At 37.3% G+C, this 22,513-nt stretch overlaps 1 protein-coding gene across 2 annotated transcripts; it reads right to left on the reverse strand.

Annotated features, from left to right (window-relative positions):
* Nucleotides 1-1,752: 1,752 nt before the first annotated feature.
* On the reverse strand, nt 1,753-22,486 carry zfand4 (zinc finger, AN1-type domain 4). Of its 2 annotated transcripts, XM_056760726.1 has the most exons (10): nt 22,077-22,486; nt 21,056-21,363; nt 16,439-16,514; nt 15,128-15,195; nt 14,754-14,943; nt 13,321-13,459; nt 7,772-8,782; nt 7,421-7,466; nt 4,945-5,062; nt 1,753-2,683 (listed from the first exon to the last, which is right to left on the reverse strand). In XM_056760726.1, the coding sequence occupies exons 2-10, from the start codon at nt 21,237-21,239 to the stop codon at nt 2,548-2,550; spliced, it is 1,968 nt and encodes a 655-aa protein (XP_056616704.1). In that variant the 5' UTR covers nt 21,240-21,363; nt 22,077-22,486; the 3' UTR covers nt 1,753-2,547. The 2 variants fall into 2 exon arrangements, with proteins under 2 accessions (XP_056616704.1, XP_056616705.1); XM_056760727.1 differs by lacking the exons at nt 15,128-15,195; nt 22,077-22,486 and having other exon boundaries at nt 21,056-21,191.
* Between the last annotated feature and the right edge of the window lie 27 nt (nt 22,487-22,513).

The raw sequence follows: 22,513 nt of genomic DNA on the forward strand, positions 1-22,513 counted from the left end.
AAATGACATGGGCCTCCGACTTGCCGTAGAGCGCGCAAACCCAGAAAAGGAGGGGCTATGTATATTAGCTAATATGTTTGCATTTTGAGTGACGTGTGACGTTAACTTAACGTAGATCTGCGCCCGGCGTTAATTTAGCACCAGACCGCACTTATTTAACGACTGGCGGCGTTAAGAATTCTGCATTTTAATATTAATACGGCGATCCAAACCACGCGAATTGTGATACTGTTGGCTTTCGATACTCCACTGCTGAGTGTAGACACCGAGCTAGTAATCATATAATGGACAGTTAATCGAGCACTGTGTATTGGAAAATGTGAATTAAAATGTATATTATTTCATTTTTTACCTGAAGATTATAATACATTTCTTTTAGTTGTCTGTCTTTGTTGTCTGCATATAGTGATTTATTATCATCACTGTGGTACATTTTAGAGTCCGAGTTTACAGGTTCAGAAATTCTACCCCATGAAATATTATGAAGCATGGCATAACTAGGATATAGGTGTGTGATTATCTTAATAAATAAAAACACTGAGCGAGTTTTATTTTGGTTTATTTTAATGCTTGTTTTGTTTTATTTCACATCATTTCAAGGTTTCTTGAAGCCAGTTGATAGTTCTTGAGGCCCTCTAGTGTGCCCAGTCTCGTGGTAAAAGTAAGTCTGCATAACTGAAAACAACTTGCACTATATCCTAAAATACATTTATTGCATTGTTTGGTCAAATTTAACGATTTAACTAAGGCATAGTCCTGGATTAATCTATTCCCTGTCTAGATACCGTCACAATAAATTTCCAATTGTGTGAAAATCATGGTTTGGTTAATGAAGGAACACATGAAGGCTGTGTCATTACTTGGCACATTTTCAAAATACCTGTGTGCTTAGAGGTCTGTCTAAACATGTTGTGATTCATTATTAAGTAATATTTGGTCTATGAACCGCACATAACAAAACAAAGCAGTCTGTTCCATACCAGTGACATGTCTCTTAAAAGAATGATTACTTATTTGCATGCACGTGTTTGTGCATGTGGTGTTTAACTGTAAGCCTAACAGGTAAAACATGTTCATCTGGACCTTGTATTAAAAGGAAAACATATTTCCTTAAGAGGGTTTGAACTAAGCTAAATCTACAAAAAAGATTTGTAATATTTTATGGCGCGAGATTAAACTAAACTCATGCTTTTACAACACTAAGGGAAATAATACAGTCATGATGTGGCACAGAAACAAAACCTCTGCTCTATTAATAAATGTTAGCAAGTAAAGTGTCTTACTTTCAGTTTTGCTTAATTGTTGTTTATTGGTTAACATGCAATTTTGGATTCCTATTGAATGCACTGTGGAGTTTGCTATATTATAATATTGCATGAATCATCATTACACCATCTGTTGACTGCACAGAACTAATAGATTCTAAGCAGCCTACTTAAGTAAAGGTTATTTTTTATTTAAACAACACCATGTTTCTGTAAGATTTGCTATGATTTAAGTACCATTTCTAAATTCTACAACCCCCAAATATTCCACTCGTCCAAATTGGTTCATGCAAGATGTTGGCTCATGGCAATATCCCATGTAATCCAATCAAAAGAGAGAAAGCATGTTAAAACAAGACCAGTACTTGAGACAGTACCCGGAGTTGCTGTCATGTTCAAAAACAGCCAGAAAGACTTAAGAATAAGAAAGCAGTGGGCTATAAAGGAAAAAGACACAAATATATGGTCAAACACAATGGCCAAGCAGTAAAAACAAAGAAAACACAAGGATATTTTATTAGCGTCATCGCCTGAGCAGCTTTTCAAATACTAAGGTACAAAAAGGATCTTTTGCCATGGCAACCAGTCGAATGTTCGCATCTTATCACGCCAAGCCCAATGTTATACAATGCTACATGGTCAAAACTGCATAGTCTGTCCAGTACAGCTGATATGGAATATATCAGTACTCAGAGTTCAGCTTTTTATAACACGAGTGTGCAGTGCTTGGCATTTTCCTTGATAAGAAGAGTGCTGCTGGATGTGATAAACCAAAGAGGAATAATGAGTAAGAACTCTAACAACACTCAAACAGGAAACATAACATATAATTCATTACAAAAGACAAACGGCACATGGTTCAATCACACCCCCCTCCCACGCCCATAACAAACCCTTTTCCACAAGAGATATTCAGCATTACTAAAGTGCATCTCTGCAAGACGTCAGACCTATTATAAGTAACACAACACACACATATATATATATAAATAGATATACTTGGAGTTGTGTCTTTTGAATTTTTACACGGTTGCTGTGTGATATAATTTTTTTTCAGAGTCTATTTACATGCAGGGTTTGTAAGTGTTTTTGTATTAATATAAACACAGCAAACAAAGTTAGCCTATGCTTTCCGAGACAATCAGGAGGAGTGAATTCCGTTCTTTCTCTCTTTTTTAAAGTATATTTTAAACAAGCATGGTAATAAAAGCACACATTGGTGATCAAGGTTGTTCTGTGTTTTAATAGTTGATCTGTAACATTGATCTGATGTCCCGGGCCTTCATATTTTGGGCAGCTTTGGAGCACTTATGATGGGGTTGGACTCCTGTAGAAAGCGGCGACCTGCGCTTTTGTAATCGTAAGTGCAGTCGTGGGTCTCTGCATAGCGGTGGACAGAACAGAAGATGTTGCCACACCTTATACAAAGACATGAAGAGATAGTGTGATTAGCATTGTGACGATAGACCTTTCATGTCATTTAACTTCAGAGGAAATCTGTTAAGAAATGCGCACTGCTTGTTTTTCTCAATCCAAAAAAAAGAGAACTAAACTGAATTTAGAAATGACCGATAAATCATTGACATTCTATGAACAATACCCTGATGACAACAAAGTATTGACAACATATGGATTGGGTGATTCTCACAAAACCCTGTTAAGTATTAAAACAAAGTCTGTCAAATTCATTTCAAAACACGTTTTCAAAAAAGACCTTGCATTACCTCAACAATTTTAAGTCCATTGCATAGCACATTATGCAAAACAAAAGTGAGACCTAATTTCTAAGCAACGTTTTACCAATATTGAACCAATATTGTCATGTAGCTTTCCTGTAGCTCAGTGGAAAGAGCATTGCTTTAACAGCGCAAGGTTGTGGGTTCGATCCCAGGGGATTGCAGATACCTATGTAAAATGTATAGAATAAAGCAATGTAAGTCGCTTTGGATAAAAGTGTCTGCCCAATGCCTAAATGTAAATGTAATGTAAACAGTTTGACGAGAGAATATGACTTATTTCGAGAAACATGAAGAAATCTGTTAACCTCAATCATTCGACAGGTACTGGCAGATGTGTTACTACAAGCCAATTCAAGCTTAATGTAAAGATCTGTGTGTGTAAACAGTCCTTGTTACGGAGCATGAGAACATCCACCATGGACACTTCTTAATTTACAGTTTCTTCATATATATATATATATATATATATATATATACACATCGTACAATCATGGCACGCAGTCTCTGTGAGAATCAGTAAAGAAGTGTGTAAACACAGTGAAGGCATGCTTCTGTTTGTTTGTTGAGTCAATGTTTTTTTTTTGTCAATTGAGAATATCTAGTACAACATATCATTTTTTTCTAAAAATATTTACTCTATTGCATATCTGTTCTACAACACTTCAAATGCTATTAGATTGTTAGTGATAATCTTAAATCTATAATTTACCTTATTAGTAAGTTTATTTATTTTTTATTTAGCCTTGTTGTGCAAGCGCTGTTGAGCTTGTGCATAGGCAGCAGCTTTTGCCAGGGGGGAACTGGAATCCCCTGGTTGGGCCTGGGTTCTCCTGAGTTTTTTTTTCTCGATTGGAGTTTTGGGTTCTTCGCCACCGTTTACATATTGTTTTGCACTATTTGCCTGGCCGGGGGGGCTGCTTTAGAATTTAGAAGTTAGACATAATTAATATTGCATATAAGAATTTATAGTCTGTTTAATATTTGACCTGTGGTTCTCTCTCCTATGTGTGCTTTCACTGTGCGTGTGTGGGAGTGTGTTTGCGTGTGTGCGTCTATGTTAATGTGTGTAAGTATGTATGAAGATTGTGTGTGTGGAGCTTTTGTTGTTTTCACCTTTTTCTTGTTTTTACAGGTATATGCCTTTAGTTGTTTTTCTTGTATTCAATGCGTCTCATGTACAGCTGCTTTGTAACAATGAAAATTGTAAAAAGCGCTATATTAATAAAGTTAAGTTGAGATGAGATGTGTTACGGTAATGAGATTTTCATCAGAAAATAGAATAAAATACAAAAAAATATATGTTAAAATGATTCTTTGTGCAAGATAGAAAACACAGTTATCTTTACTATGATCATTTCTTTGCGTTACTGAATTATATTTTTCATATTTAAAATCATTACTCCCATGATATTTTAATTGTGAGAATCTGTGTCAGAGTGCCTAAACCGACATTTCTACAAAAAAAAATATTTTTTAGTCACAAAAGTCCTTGTTACTTAACGTGCACTCCTCTGAACGTCATACTGACAATTTTTTCAATAAATAAATAAAAATAAATAAATGAGAAGAAATGTGATAAAAAAAATTAAATATACAAAAGCACTATAAAGGAAAAAGGAATTGTATTTAAAATAAATCAAATGTAATTGCTTTTTGCTTTGTTTCCGTCTGGGTTGCATATAGCACAGGAAGGATTGTGAAACACAGCAGTGACAGAAGGTGTCGTCTTCAAAACAAGCACATGACAAATGAACAATTAAATAAAGATTACCACCTCTGCACAAGAATAGCTCCATCCTGTTCAGTCACATGCACATGGGCACACACCCCCAAATGAAATGCATATGATTTACTTCCCTTCAAGATAACAAGCAAACACTACCTTTAACTGTAGTGAAGTAAATAAAAGATAGAGCAAACGCCCGGTGGCAGCTACGTACCTGCATTCATAGCTGGTGGCTAAGCCAGTCTTCTTCCCACAAAGGAAGCAGTGCTTTGAACTCTTCTTCTTTGTGCCAGTGTGAACCTTCACAGGTGGTAAGTGATGTGTCGGAGTGCCTAAACCAATGTTTTCAGATGCACAGACAAACAAAGGAAAAGAAAGTGAGTTACGGTAACAACACCTATAGAGAGGAAACAGCCTTGTGTTCATTTCAAACACCGCATTAACAAAGACACTGTGCTTTTACTGTACGTATAAAATAATGGGATATACTCACCTACCAATGGATGCTAGAATATGCACTGACTGAGGTATAGAAGTAAGAGAAAGTCTTGCATTATGAAAAAAAAAGTGTGTGATGTAATTTCAGGCAGAAGCACTGGGGCATATTATTGCATTTCCAGTCATGTCCTTGCCGGACTATCTCTTCCATTACTTGCCATCACTGTCTTTTCAACTCACTGACAATCTTAGATGTGTCAGACCGTTCAGAAATACTTGCAGTAAATGTCAGGGAACATCTCTCAAGTGTAAAAGCACCAACTGTTGTGGAACCATCATCCATACTATTACATCGTACAATCATGGCACGCAGTCTCTGTGAGAATCAGTAAAGAAGTGTGTAAACACAGTGAAGGCATGCTTCTGTTTGTTTGTTGTTTTGTTTGTGTGAATAATTATGAACGCGTCATGTTGTGGTTTCCTGGTTTCAGTTCTGCTCTGATGGTGCATATTTCATTAAAAGCCTGTCAGTTTTTTGCTGAGCTCATTTAACATGCAGCAGCTTCTGTCCCACCCCTCAAGTTGACCTCATGGACACCACGACACTTCCCTGTCTATACACTATATGAAAGCTAAACGCAGACATCTGCAGACAGCTTCTGTAGTGTGGAAATGGATTTAATCATGGGAAAATTGGTTACATCTCTAGAGTATTGCACCAGACAATTTTTCATGAATAAACAAGCGAGAGGCTGATCAGGTGTAGATCTTTATTAAGGACAGGTGTTAGTAATCTGAGCATCCTTCTTCATGTGAAAATTTCCAGAACTTCTGGGTAAAAGCCACTAACTTAATAATGTTGAACCTATTTAAACAAGCCAACTGCTGTTTGATTTAAATTACATGCAAAATAAACAAACATGAATTTGGAACATTTATAAAAACGAAGTTGTGTTATTGCAAATTAACTCTCGCATGTAAATGATTATATCAAATAGGTAATGTGAATCAGTTGAGTAATGTTATTGAAATGTTTTTAGTTAATGTTATTGAAATCTTTGAGACTCCTTTTAGACTGTGTTTGGACTGCATGTGAAAAAAAAGGGAAAATATTCACAAATACAAAAAACGAAGCAGTGGAACTACTACTCTTGCCTCAAGCATCTTGTGTCACTGTATAGTTTACTAACATCCACAAATAAAACATGATCCGACCTCAATTTGTCAATGTGTCAGGTCAATTGAAAGGTAACCTCGCACAAATCTAAAAATTCTGTCATCATTTATTCACCCTAATGTTGTTTAAAACCTGTATGAAACCTGTTTAAACCTGTATCTAACTGTGGAACACAAAAGAAGATATTTCTGAAAGAAGAGGTTTTGTGTCCTTACAATCGAAGTGAATGATTTTTTAGTTACCAACCTTATTAAAATATCTTCTTTTGTGTTCCGCAGAAGAAAAAGTCATACAGGTTTGAAATGACATGAGGATGAGTAAAGTGGAAATATGAGGTGGAAGTCCTGATTCTCTTTCCTTCAGCCCAGTCCAGAATGAACTTCTGCACAGAGACTGTTTTTCCAATGCCAGCGACTCCTTTTGTCAGCACACTTCTGATAAAGCGACAGTTCCCCCAACAATTTAAATTCTGTCATCATTTACTCACTCAAGTTGTTCCAAACCTGTATAAATATCTTTGTTCTGTTAAACGCAACAGAAGATATTTGTAAGAATGTCAGTAACCAAACAGATCTCATCCCATCCCCTATTGACTCCCATAGTATTTATTTTCCCTACTATGGCAGTAAATGGGGGATTGAGATATTGTTGGTTACTGACATTCGTCCAAATATCTTTCATTTTGTGTTCTGCAGAACAAAGAAATGTATAAAGGTTTGGAAAAACCTGAATTTTTATTTTTGGGTGAACTATCCCTTTAAGATTTTGGCATGTTTGGATGCTTTCACTTCGTTTCCAAAATTACACAGAACTCAAAAAAGGCCATTTCACTTAGACATGTGCAGCATGACATTAATGCAGTGGCCTGTGGATGTAAAGATGGGTTTCACAGGCCTGAGGATGACAGGTGTAAATTGTTTAAAGCAGCGATGAGTGGAAAAGTGTGACAAATGGCCGAGGTTGGCCACAGATTGCATTACTGTCAACAACTTTTAAAGTTGTGTCGTGAGATGGTATCCAGACCGGTTGGTTTCACACGAACGGCACATTCTGTTAATAATGTCAACCCACTTACCTAATCTCTTTATTGAGCTGGAGAGGCCGGCTGATGAGCTTGACGCCTGCAACGACAAGATTTCGCTTTATGAAGCTTCCACGAGATTCTTTCTCATAAGCTGAAATGCCAAAACTAATGACTCGCAATTGTAATCTGTCTTGTATAGTGTATAATGTGCATCATGTTTCTTTCTATGAAAGGATAACTGCTTTACTAGCAGCTCTAATTTGTACGACAGTGTTGGCGTGTCACATTGAGTTAAAGCAAATAGCATTTCGCACTGAGATCAAAAAACATTTGATGGTGTATAAAAGTTGAGATGAATGAAAGCAAAAGCCACTCATCAGTGAAAATCAGAGACAAACTCACCGTGTATGCAGATGCTCTCTGTTGGGGAGAGATCCTCCTCAGCAGGTCCTCCTGCAACAGATGCATGTTGGTTGGGAGGTGGGCGGCACCCGCTAGTGAAGCCAGGAGCTCTGCGTTGCTCACCGAGCCAAACGGCTCTCTGGTGGCTTTGTTGGCCATTTTGGTAATGTCCCGCGCCTCGCACTTAGAAATCACCTTTTCATGCGAGTCAACTTTGACCCTTCGCACAGATGTGGACAGTGACGGTGAGCTGGCTGATGGAACAGGGCTGTTATTGGTCCTGATGAGAGGATGGGATGGGTTGGGCTGCAAGGAAGCCCCTGTGAACTCAAAGTGCTGTGGTATATCTGTTTGAGACCCCAGCCTCTCACTGCCAATCATCCACGAGCCGACGGTGCTCGAGTTGATGGCTTTGGAAAGTAGAGGAGCTCCGGATGTGTGATCTGGCACACTTTCTATAGCATTCAGACCTCTCTCGCACTCTCTAACGGATACGTCCAGACTTAAAGGCTCAGGAATATTGAACGGAACCGGTTTAGAAAGCTCAATCTCTGGTACTATTAGTCTGTCACCCTGGAGATCTACCTCTTCCTGAATCCCAGGTTTGGACAGAACGGACACAGGTGGGTACACACAGTCTCTCATAACTTTAGGCCCTCTCACATCCAGCCTGGACACTTTGGGAGGGAGTCTGATCTTTCTGGGAACGGGATGATCCCACGGTTCATCAGCCTGTAGCATGTATACGCTGGAAGCAGCAGAGGAGGGATGAGCTCGTCTGGAGGGAGAGGGGCTAGAGAGAGAAGCGAACGGTTGGCGGGAGGAGCCAGCAGCAAGAGATGAGGCTGCAGGTTGCTGCTGGTCGCCAACTGGAGGTAGATGCATTGAAGAGGCGTGGCCTATCTGGGGGAGGACACGAAACATTCGGTGGTGTCGGGCAGAGCCGAGGGAACTGCTGCAGGGTCTCGGACCCACTGGAGGTCTGACTTTTAATTTTGCAGTCTTTTTGGGCTGACAAACACACAAGAAAAACAATCAATCATGAAGGTCCACCATTTAGATGGGCATGGAGGAAAGACTGAAATAGGATAAAAACTATGAACAAAAAGGACCGAATGTAAACAATTATGAAAATAAAAAATATAAAATCAAATGTATTTTCTGGAAAACAATGTGAGTGGTGAAGCCGTGGTAAAACTTGAATGCTAACATGATGCTTACTTGTTTTAACATAATGCTGCCATCATTAAACATAATGTTAAAGTCCCAGTGAAAAAATAAATTACAGTGCCTATTTCTTCATGAAATATTGCAGCATTTATTGTATTAAGTTTATGAATGTGGGTCATTATCTTTTTAAAATTTGTGTTTCCTCCTAATCTAAAGTAAAAATCTGAAAATGCACTTAATTCCTGTAATGACTATCCCTCTTAAATTACGTATTTTAGAAAACTTTGTCTGAGCCAAGCCAACTTCGTTGAGTCCAATGGAACAGTTTTTATCACAGCAATGGCGGTGAGGCTCTCAATAGTTATTAACTATTAATAGTAATAAACGGCATTAACTCATCTACTGCACTGTAACTTCAATAACTGCATTAACTCATCTACTGCACTGTAACTTCAATAACTGCACTAACTCATCTACTGCACTGTAACTTCAATAACTGCATTAACTCATCTACTGCACTGTAACTTTAATAACTGCATTAACTCATCTACTGCACTGTAACTTTCATAACTGCATTAACTCATCTACTTCACTGTAACCTTAATGACTGCATTAACTCATCTACTGCACTGTAACTTCAATAACTGCACTAACTCATCTACTGCACTGTAACTTCAATAACTGCACTAACTCATCTACTGCACTGTAACTTCAATAACTGCACTAACTCATCTACTGCACTGTAACTTCAATAACTGCATTAACTCATCTACTTCACTGTAACCTTAATGACTGCATTAACTCATCTACTGCACTGTAACTTCAATAACTGCACTAACTCAGCTACTGCACTGTAACTTCAATAACTGCACTAACTCATCTACTGCACTGTAACTTCAATAACTGCACTAACTCATCTACTGCACTGTAACTTCAATAACTGCACTAACTCATCTACTGCACTGTAACTTTCATAACTGCATTAACTCATCTACTTCACTGTAACCTTAATGACTGCATTAACTCATCTACTGCACTGTAACTTCAGCTACTGCACTGTAACTTCAATAACTGCACTAACTCATCTACTGCACTGTAACTTCAATAACTGCACTAACTCATCTACTGCACTGTAACTTCAATAACTGCACTAACTCATCTACTGCACTGTAACTTTCATAACTGCATTAACTCATCTACTTCACTGTAACCTTAATGACTGCATTAACTCATCTACTGCACTGTAACTTCAATAACTGCACTAACTCAGCTACTGCACTGTAACTTCAATAACTGCACTAACTCATCTACTGCACTGTAACTTCAATAACTGCACTAACTCATCTACTGCACTGTAACTTTCATAACTGCATTAACTCATCTACTTCACTGTAACCTTAATGACTGCATTAACTCATCTACTGCACTGTAACTTCAATAACTGCACTAACTCAGCTACTGCACTGTAACTTCAATAACTGCACTAACTCAGCTACTGCACTCTAACTCATCTATTGCATTGCATCTATCGCATAACTAACTGCATCTACTCATCTATTGCACTATAGCTTCAATATCTGCACTAACTCATCTACTGCACTGTAACTGTATATCTGCATCTACTCATGTATTGCACCGTACCTTTAATAACCACATTAACTCATCTACTGCACTTTAACTTTAATAGCTAATGTCTGTAATTAATGCACACTCAAGTCACTTGCACTATTGTATAGTCTATATTGTTATCTGTTCATAACCTCCTGTACACTAATGTTCACAGTATATAGCCTTCTGTATATATTGTTCATAGTACATACCAATGTCATATTTTTATAGTACATGCCCATCGTAAATTATTTCCTAATATTGTATTCTGTATTTATTCACACTGTATATCTGCACTTGCTAATTGCACTTCTGGTTAGACCTAAACTACATTTCGTTACACTGTACTTGTATATGTGTAATGACAATAAAGTTGAATCTAAATAGTTCAGGGAAGTTACTAGATACGCATGGAGCTGCGACTAAGCTGACCAACTGAGGTAATTTTCTAACCCAATTAGGGACGAAAGCCATTTAATGAGTAAAAAAATGAAATACATAAATCATTTGAACAGAAAACATAACTTCCGGGAACTATCTAAAGGCTCCATGAATCACTTGACACAGGCTCTCAATAGTTTGCGGAGGTTACTAGTTACGCATGGAGCTGCAACGAAACACACCAGCTGAGGTAATTTTTTAACCCATTTAAAGAGGTAAGCCATTTAATGAAAAAAAAGGAAAGAAATAAAGCATTTAAAGAGAAAACATAACTTCCTGGAACTATCTGAAGGCTCCATGAATCACGCGACGCTCCAGCGTTTTGTACTTTTCACAGGTTATGTATAATTCACATTGGCTTCTTTAAATGTGGTTCATCAAATCAGAACTTAGATTTAGAACTCAGTTTTAATATTTATTAATTCGAGTTAGCTTCATGCTAAAATAAGAAAGCATAATGTACAAAAACTGACAATAAGAACAAATAAGTATTATATTAAATTCACATTTTGATTCACATGTAAATAGTCATTTATCTAAATTAATAAATTGGCTCTCGAACCATCTAGCTTTTTACTAACTAAATGAGTTAATAACAAAAATAAAACATGATAAATATAGTTTAGTCAAGAAAGCTAAGCATACAAAAACATATCAATAATTCCCTAAATGTGAAGACACAAAAATTACACATTGTCATGGGCAAACAAAATACAGTGGATTGCAGTGGTGTGCATTATAGCTGAGACTCACCTGAACATTGTACAGGTTTTGTGACTGTAAGTCTTTCCCTGTACATGTTATTGAAGTTAGAATATTAATGTGTAACTTTGGAGACGGTCCCTTAATCCACGACTATTGAAAGTCCACAGTCAAACCAACTGTGTACCTGTCAACAAATACTAAATTTGGGTCACACTTTATTTTAAGGTCCAATTCTCGGTTTAATAAACCATTAACTATGACTTTTGCCTCAGTAAACTACTAATTTGTTGCTTATTAATAGTTAGTAAGGTAGTTGTCAGGTTTAGGTATTAGGTAGGATTAGGGAAGTAGAATACGGTCATGTTGAATATGTGCTTTAGAAGTACTAATAAACAGCCAATATGCTAAAAATAGGCATCTAATAAGCAACTAGTTAATAGTGAGGATTGGTCCCTATACTTAAGTGTTACCTAAATTTGTACTTCATTCTGTCTTGCATAATTTGGCAAAACTAAACAAGACTTTGAAATAGTACAAAAACACATGCCTTCTTTGTTCTTTTGCTTAACGTTGTTGCAGTTTTTCCGCTTGACAGATAGCATCGTTTTGAAGCCATGTGTAAAGACGCATCATCACATGTCATCATCTGCATGCACTGCATGTTCGAGTATTTCACATTAATTAAATTAATTTAAAAAGGAAATTTCCAAATGACAAAGGAAGAAATCCGCGTCTTGTTTACATGATTTTTTTCATCTGTACTCAAGGAGGCCCCCTTGTGATCCAGGGGCCCCAACACAACTTGCGTAGGTTGCGTATAGGAAGGATTGGCTCTGCACCGGATGACAATACATATATGGTTTTTATATATACTTTTATATTTGCATTATACATGTACATAATACTATACATAATATATATAATATATATATATTTGTCATAACAAATGGCACTACTTGTCGGCTTGTATACCAACTAGCTATCGACAAAATTAGCAAGTACTTCTAACCACAAATCAGTACAGAGAACTTTGCATAGTTCTGAATAATTAACTTTGTGTGTCAATCTGCTGAGCTGGTAGTTATTACAGCGCCTGTTAATCAGACACAGCGTGGGAAAGGCGATGCTCCCTGAACCCAGCGGGAAAACTGTGCTCGCTTCCCTACAGCTCCACAAACACATCAAATCAGACTGACAATGAACTCACATTTTTGATCTATTGTTGACCTACTCTAGTAAGTAGTACTTGGGAAGTACTCTAGCATTCCTTAGTACACTAGTACCATGGAATTTGGTAAGCATATTGGAGTATTATGTTCTTTCTTGGACTGATCGCTTCTGGTTTATAAGCAGCTTTGAATAGGAGTCTAACAGATGAACACATGTAAATGACATGTAAATCACAAGTATTTGTGATCTTAAATCATTTGCATTTTAAAGATACATTTTATTTCTTTCTGTCAATCATTTTATGTAAAGCACTTTAAATTGCCCTTGTGTATGAAATGTGCTATATAAATAAACTTGCCTTGCCTTGCCTAAATGGAGGTTCAGGCACTACAGATTTTACAAAAGGGTTTAATCAAAATATGTGGAGGAGGAAAGATACAAAAGATCTGCTGTACCTTTTTGTTAATGTTCATATTCTCCATCTTGGCCTTGAGCAGTTTCATCTTGTTCATTGTGATCGAGTTCTCCAGCGTCTGCTGTTCTGAAGACGTGCTCTCCTCCTCCTCGGTGTACACATTGTGTACTAAGCCACCGCTGAAACAAGAGCATTCAACCATAAAGTCTTGCATTCAATCTGTGTTTAATAGTGCTGCTCGTTTTCCTTACGCCGCTCTGAATAATACAATCTGCCGCATTTAAACACAATATATAAAGGGTGGGGTTTTATGAAAAGTCTCTCGGCTGTGCCTAGGGCTTTCCTGGTTCATTAATTTTGTCTAACAGATTCTTAGGATGAGGTGTGATCAATGAGGCAACAGCATATGAACACTACAGTTCCTCTGCTCCTAATGACTATACAAGAGTAGTCGAAACAATACAAGGAAAATCTTTCTAGTTCAGTTTCTGGTGAAATTCTCAGCAGATTGCTTGCCTGTAAAACAGTGTCCTAGCGGGTGCTGCCATATTGAAAAATAAGTTTGTAATATAGAACACACTATCACTTGTTGCGTAACGCTGCAGAGGCTTGGTTAGGACAAAAATTACAAATAACATAGAGAAGATACATTTTAAAGTGTATTGCAACATCACTTCGAATCTAGTTAAGACACGGTATAAGAAAGTATGTCACAGTGACACCGCTGACAGAGACATCAGAAAACCTAAATAACATTTTAAAGGTGAAGTGTGTCATCCCTGCCACTAACAGCACCAAATAGAAATGCAAATATGACTATATCTTTAGAACTAAATGAAGAGAATTTCTTCATCATGACGGTAGGGTGTCGCCCAGGTCAGTGTGATTTTGAGAAAATGTGTTTCACAAAAGAATATATTTGGAAGAATGCTGGTAACCAAACAACACTGCCTACTATTGACTCACATTGCATGGACACAAAACCTCTCAAAACATTGTTGGTGTTCCACAGAAAAATAATATCATGCAGGATTTAAACAACATGAGTATGAATCAATTCAAATGTTTATTTTTAAGTGAATTATCCCTTTACTTTAAAAAGTGCTGGGCGGTTTTGACCCATGCTGGATATATATTTGACATAACACAATGCTTGGTTAAAAATAACCTAACCATGAATATAAACTACTAAGCAGTTGGTTCGAAACAACCCAGCATTGCATTACTTTGACCAAGCATTATCTTCTGTCCAATATGGCATGGATCAAAAACAACCCAGCACTTTTTTAGTCTTTAGATATTTAAAACCTTTTATTTGCAAAGGTACAGTTTTTTAAAGTTCATTATTTAAATTCATCTGTTTGGCCGACCATTGCTCAAACAACATTAGATATGAAAACTGCACTCCTGCTATTTTACAGAAAGCAGAGCAGTACTTCCTCTTCATGTGTAATTACGGTTCCTTGCACTGACCTCAGTGATTCAGATACAGGTGTGAGAGTTCCATCTCCTCTGTCCAGCACTCGGAAGAAATTGAGCTGATCTCCCTCGCGGTACACCAGGAAAGTGACCTGTTTATTAGGGAGAGACTTCTCCCACATCTCATCTCTCCCTGCATCGATACAGTCAGAGATATCCCTCACCGAGTCATCCGTCACTGTCACTGCAGGTAACCAGAAGAAACAGGATGCAGGTCATAATAATCAATATCACAGCTTTAACTAACTGCGCGCTGTACGCTTGGAACGATAATGAGTTTTATCTTGACCTCGGATATCAAAAGCATTGAACAATGACGCACATGAAAGTAGCGAAAAAAACAGCCTGCAATGAAGGTGGAAACCCACCTCGTCTGGTGTTTACTGGCCCTCCCCTCATGGCGAGGACTAGCTTGAGAGTACAACCCTCTGTGATGCTGAAAACACAACCATAACAAAACTCAAAGCAGGCAGAATCGCAAACTCAAAACTCACGAACGTTTGTGATTCTGCTTAAAAATAAAAAACTCAAAACGCGCACCCCTCAGAAAGTATTCCAGCAGAACATTAACAGACAAGAATTTATGAAAAATCAACCATCTGTGACCTCCAGACTGATCCAGCCTGCACTTGAGAGAAGTGGCTGCCTTAAAAGAGTTCATTCACCCATTAATAAAACTTCTGTTGTCACCTATGCCATTACAATTTGTTGTATTTTCTATACACCACAAAAGGAGATACTGCATGTTGAAGGACATCAAACCCACAGCAGAGATTAAAGTGAATGATGAATTTCAGACACAAAGTTATAAAAAGGGCTTCATAGGTCGCCTTTACTTATCTGCAATACCTTTTTAGATGCTCACATTGTAAAAAAAAAGGCCTTCTTCAAAACATCCCCTTTTGTGGTCCACATTAAAAAGAATATAATAGGTTTCAAAAGGACACAGAGGATAAGTAATGACAGGTTTGTTATTTTTGGGTGAACCGTTCCTTTAACTGTTTCGTGGGCTCTGTGTTTTTGTCATATCCAGTGGAACATGAGGCGTTCGAGCTTACGTCCTGTAATCTCACTTCCTGGATCCCATTGTTCTCATTTTAAAAGGGTCATATGGCACGAATACGTGTTTTCCTGTGTCTTGGGTGTGTAATAAGTTGACCATGCATGCATTAGACAAGTATAATTGCAAAAAATGGAAGTGTCGGAACGAAAGATGCATTCTATCTAAAAGCGAATGCTGACCCAGAACTGCCTGAAACGCCTTGTGTAACCACAACCCCACAAATCTACGTCAATTTGTGGTATGATTTGACTAAGTATACGCAAGTAAGGTGGGCGTACCTGTCAGTACAATTGCTTTGGCACCTGATGTTCCAAATATGTTAAGAGGCGTTACATTTCTGTCACACGCTTGCCGCATTCTACCAATCACTAGTCACTGGTTAACTGGCCAATCATAGCACACCTCGCATTTCAGAGCGAAGAGCTATATTAAAAATCTGTGTGTTTCACAGAGGCGGGTTAAAGATGAGATACAAACATGCACGGTATGTGGAAAATATAGCGTTTTTGAAACACAACATTGAATTACATCTAAAACAAACGATAATATTCGTTTTAGCCGTGTCATATGACCCCTTTAATAAAAGAGAAACAACGTCTGAATAAAGTGAACTTACCTATAATCATGCAAGCAGTACTCATCTTCAAGTTCCATCCCGTTCCAAATCAAATGCTGTTGGGAGACAGGGATACCTGTGACCAAAAATAAGACATCATATGAGTGGGCTACAAGCAAAATATAACAAACATTCAACCAATTACCCTTTACAGCACATCAGACTACACAACAGCAAACAAAAGAGCTGCTGGAGGATAACAGGAGCGTGAGGTGAACATCTGATTATAGTTAATGGATGACAAAGAGAAATGTATCTGTATGCAACCATTGGAGACAAGTAGTCCAAATAAGACAGAAAAAATAAGTGCATATGTGCATAAACTTAAAGTACTATATGGCATTCAGAATTTTCTCATATTTACAAAAAGCTTTCAAGATTTAAGCACATGTTAAGATGTTTGTGAAGCAATCTTAGCTTTTTATGAATCACTGCATTAGAGGTAAGAAGGCAGAATAAGATTGTTTATAATCCATAAACTGTGAAGTGTGCACCCACAAAAGAACGATCTCATTAAGACATATTTGAATGTATGTGAACAAAGATTTTCAACAATTAACTGATTGATAATATCAACTTTTAACTGAACGTAAATGAATCATGTTTAATTTCTTTCTCCTCCTCATCCTTATGTGACTTTAGTAAAAAATATATAGCACTCACACAACATACACTACTGTGTTGATCATTTTTAAGGCTGGACAGCCCTCATCATTGATTTTCCTTATAGAAGTAATAAAATGAAATGGCCAAATTATGAGAGAACTTTAACTTTTGGGTGGACTATCATTTTAAGATACAGCATCTATATTTTTGAGAGCCTGGTACAAAAATAATCAAGTAATTACTTATTTATGATCGGTGACTGCACAAAATGGAGGACACTAAAGCAACAGAGCAAACAGTGTGGAATGGCTAATTCTGTTGGTCTAACAGCTGTTTCTAATGTGTAGAAAGTATGCGGAATCTAACAGGAATGTGGTCCTCTTAACTACTTTGTTAACTTGTTCATCATCTACAGAGGTTCTGGCATCAGAACAAATCTGACTCACATCTGCCCTCTTGTGTACACAACAAAATGCCACTTCCTTATATCACAGTAGGTTTCATTATGACACAACCACTTCCAAAACCTGCTATAACCCCAGTTTCACAGACAAGTGCCAGACTAAAACTGCACACTGAAAACAACTAGCACTAGACATACTGGTGCTGTCTTGTCTTGAGATGCGCACCATTACTGTTTTAAGCATGTTTATAAAAGCTGCCCTAATTTAAAGGGACAGTTCACTCCAGTATTTATATTCTGTCTTCATTTAATCACCCTCCAGTTGTTCCAAATCTGCATAAATTAATTTTTTGGTTGACAAAGAGAAAGATATTTGAAAGAATGCTTGTAGCCTAAAAGTTCTCGGACATCATTGACAACCATAGTAGGAAAAATGACAATGGTAGTCAAAAGTGCCCCAGAACTGTTTGCTGTCCAACATTCTTCAAAATATCTTATTTTGTGTTCAACAGAACAAAAGATATTTATAAATCATTTTTCCTTCAATGGTGGCCAAGAACTGTCTGGTTACAAGGATTCATCCAAATATCTTTATCTGTTTCAATCAGAACAATACATTTATACAAATTTGGAAAAACGTGAGGGTGAGTAAATGTCCGACAGAATTTTTGGGTGAACTGTCCCTTTAACTAAGGCCTACTCCTGGCTTAATCCGAGCCCTGTCTGTAAAATAAATCAGATATACAAATCAACCTGTTTTCTGAGAATACGAAGCAAATATATTGATGACTCATACTGCACTTACTCAATTTGTCCAATAAAACCATCCTGAGAATAAAAATGTCCTATCACTCCAATCACCACCTGCTTCTGTATAGATTCTTCATGTAATAAATGGATGTGACAACAACAAAAGACTATTGGCTGTTAAAAAAATAAAAGAGAGACATCTCTTTGATATTTCCAACCAATACTGTTTAAATTTAAAAGGAAATATGTGAGGACAGGAAAGCTACTGTACCTTTTAAACCAGTGTAAGGGGCAAAAGAAGATATTTTGAGAAATGTCTGTGGCTAGGTTGATGGGGGTTTGGTTACCAACATTCATCAAAATGTCTTCTTTTGGGCCATGCAGATGAAAGAAAGGCATACGGGTTTGGACTCGGATGAGAATGAGTAAATGATTGAAGATTTTTTATTTTGTGCGAACTGTCCATTTAAAATGCTTAATGGAGCCATGCAGACATTTTAGTGACATCTAGTGACATCTAGTGGCGAGGTTGCGAATCGCACACTGTAGAGCAGTTTGTCCAGTTAGGGCTACTGTAGAAACAACATGGTGAATTCCATGCAAGCGGACCCGTGGTGTATGTAGACAGAAATAAAGACTATAAAAACATAACGCATCATTATGTAAAGCCTTTACACATCGGAAGACATAGTTATGTATATTATATAGCATTTCTGTCAATAGATCCTCCAAAAACTAAACACTGGACCTTTAATTTTGCCATACAACATTCTCCAAGTCTTCAATGTTGTTTGGTAAGCTCAAGCGGTACATCATGTGATTCATATTTAGAGCTTGCGTGCACCTGGGACATTCGATACTATGAATGCAAACGTTAAACCAGTTCACTTCATAAAGGCAAGTTTACCACTCAATCACTGGCCAGCGAAAGCCTCTGAAAAATTGAAGTGAATAGATGTGGTTTATAGGGTGTAAAGAGTAATAAGAAACCAGAACACACACATGCAACACAAAACTGCTATCCGTTCCCAGAGGGGGTAGTTTTTTTAGACATGACCAGTTAGAAGAATGGCGTAACCGTGTGAGTTGGTCAGAAGGCTGAGCGAGTGATGTGTGTGTTGTATCGTAATGGCTGAAGGTGTAGCTTGGCCATTGTTCGGAGACAAGCCCAGTCATGCCATTTAAAGGGTCCATTATAACAAATATCTTGTTTTGTATTTCATTATTTTTCCTTCACAAATGAAACATTATATATCCATCTAAGCAACTGGTCTGCACAAGAAGCACACAAACAAGCATTGCAACAGGCAGCAACCTCAACCATATCACCATAAAGAAACACAACAAACCTGGTAACCCTGGATAATTGGTCTGCAAGCCAGAAACCAATGAACCAATGTCACGTTTAAAGACCCGTGTGCTGTTTAGAAAAGCTGTCTGGATTGACAGTGTCCCTCTCTGGGGTTCTGTTTTTGTCCATTTCATTTCACACTTATCAGTGAAGTGTTTTGTGTCAATCAGGCACGCGAATGATGTACACTAACTCCAATGTTCAGCAGAACTTTCACATGCACGTCCTGGGAGACCAAATTCAACCTCTAAATGGTGATATAGCTGAGCCCCTAAAACAAACAATAGCCTGTTCCTTGAAAGAATGCTAACAAAGCTGCTTTCAACCTTTCATTGTATCCATGTGATTTAAGACAGAAGGAAAGAGATGCTATTTAGGTTACTGAGGAATAACAAAGGCAGCTTGTAATGAGAAAGATCAAGGCAATTTATTCTCATCTCAGTTTTTGATTGTTCAGGTGTTAAACTGACAGAGCATATGCAACTGCATGAGTGGATCTGTTAAACAAACACAATTACTTGAGTTGCAATAGTCTGAGCATATCAGCTGTTAATAAACAACTCAGTTTCTCCAAAACCTCTATATTAACATAAAATCAATTTAGGAGACTTGGGAAAAAGCCAATCCTTAGAAGTTCTGACTGACTTTTATGAGATGTCATGTGAGATTTATTCTTTATAAAAATGGTTTATTAAATAGAAACCATCCATAAGCAAAACACTTATCTAGGTGTAGTCTATATTATTATGCCTCGATGTAAACAAGAGCATTGTTAAAATGTTCTAGAGTTTTTAGATTAAATAAAATGTGTGGTTAAATTATGTTTAAGTCTTTAGAATGATTAAAATTAGAAGTCCCAAATTGATATGAAAAGACCAGTATCTCTCTAATCGCAGATCATACTATGTTTAATATGAACATTAAGGTATAGTTCACCAAAATAAAGTGAATATTCTTTCATCATTTATTCATTTTCATGTCATTCCAAACCTGCATGACTTTCTTTTTTCTGCAGAACACAAAAGAAGATATTTTGAAGAACGTTGGTAACCGAACAACAATGGACCCCATTGATATCCATTGTCTGGAGACAATTCTTCAAAATATCTTCTTTTATGTTCCACAGAGGAAAGAGTCATATAATGGGTTTGAATGACATGAATCCAAATAAACTTTTTTTATTTTTTGGATGAACTTTATCTTAAAGTTTAAAAAAACATTTTGTGGCAAGTTGTCTATTTTCGCGGCGTGTCAAATGAAGTACAACTATTCAATCTCTTTAATTATTAGTTATTCATAATTTTGGGATCGCGAATATTTAAGTTTGACAATAGCTTTAGAGGTGTATCAGACTGGCTCAACTTCCCTCTAAATATCAAAACCTGCTTACAATACAAGACCACACTTTCATGCATACAGTATGTAAAACACGGAGAATGTGGAACCTCATAGTTATACAGTATCAGAACAGCTGCGATGCTGCAACATCATTGAGTCAAACACATACCCTCCAGTCTCTGAATCTTGGCCTTGACCGAGATGACCTGTTCAAAGGGTGACACGCGCAGCTGGAAGCAGGTGCCTGTCAGAGTTTCGATGAACAGCTCCATGGTCTCTCGGAAGGGCAGCTTGTGGTACAGAACACCTAAATTTGTTTCATTAAAAAAAGGTGGGTTTCTCTTGTCAGTCATTTCTGCAGGGGGAGGCCAGCAGGGCTCAGGAAGAGACAACAATGAACCCAGTCCAAGGTGGGGGAGTGACGGCTGTAATCCCACATCTGTCACTGCAACAACACATCATGCATGAAGCTTGAGGCTGTGGACAAGAGACGGGACAAAGAGCTTTCAAATCTATGCAGTTAAACCAAAAAGAGAAAAAATAACAAAATAAGACCATGCAATGTAAGCAGATGTAATGCTAACATGTCACAATAAGAGTTTATTTGTTTAAAAGTTAACATGAACAAACACTAAACAATACTTCAACAGCATTTGATTCAAACGTTAATGTGTCCTGTGGTAAAAAAAAATAAAACGCAATTATGCTATTTTATAAATATAAATTATATATTATCAACAATTTTTTCTACATTTTGTGTACACGGTATATTTGTCAACTCCCAATATATATATTTTCTAAATAATAATTTAGTAATCAAATGCTGTATTTGTTAAAATGAGTTTATAACATCAACGAAGACCAATAAATGCGGTATGTTGTTCTTTCAGTTCATATTAGACAATGCCTAATGTAAATGAATGAAAGCGTAACCATTTTAATATTTTACACAATAATCAGTTTTTTATGTTAAAAGTCGCTTAAAAATCAAGATTGCGCTGAATTTAAGCACAACATTAGGACATGCGTTAAGCTCAATGACGAGTCTATACATTTTCCATTTAAAATCGAGCAATTCTTATGTCTAAACAATACAAATTTCTAACAATCAATAAAACCACTTCATTGTGATATTTTTAATAGCTTTGTCACTTTTTCTTGTACACAATCCTCTAGTGTCATCGTCTTACCTTGACAGTGATCTGCTGTGCGCGAGCGACACCTGGATCTGATGTCCCAGCCCTTAAACACCCCAAAAGGTAAAGGCTCTTCGTTTAAAGGTGACCGCTTCCGATTCTCGACTGTTACCTGACTGTATATGTACAGAAACTGACCATAAATGATGCTTTAATTCTCTTTTGGTGGCTAGTTGTTTTAGCAGAGAAGCAAAGACAGTCCCGCTAACTATTCACGGAAGCCGTTGACTCCTGCGCGAGATCCTGCTCCACATTTGCAGTTTATGAAGTGCGACGGCGAAACGACGTTTTCTTATTTTCCGAACCACGAACAATTGCTTTTGTTCCCGTGTCAAGCGGCTCAAAGGCCCATTAAAACAGAATACAAATACGCGTAAGGGGGGTAGAGCCAGCCTATTACGATGCTCTTGATCGACAATGAGCGGAACGAA

The sequence above is a fragment of the Triplophysa dalaica genome, chromosome 11 (assembly GCF_015846415.1).
Source record: "Triplophysa dalaica isolate WHDGS20190420 chromosome 11, ASM1584641v1, whole genome shotgun sequence".
In the NCBI taxonomy this organism is placed as follows: domain Eukaryota; kingdom Metazoa; phylum Chordata; class Actinopteri; order Cypriniformes; family Nemacheilidae; genus Triplophysa; species Triplophysa dalaica.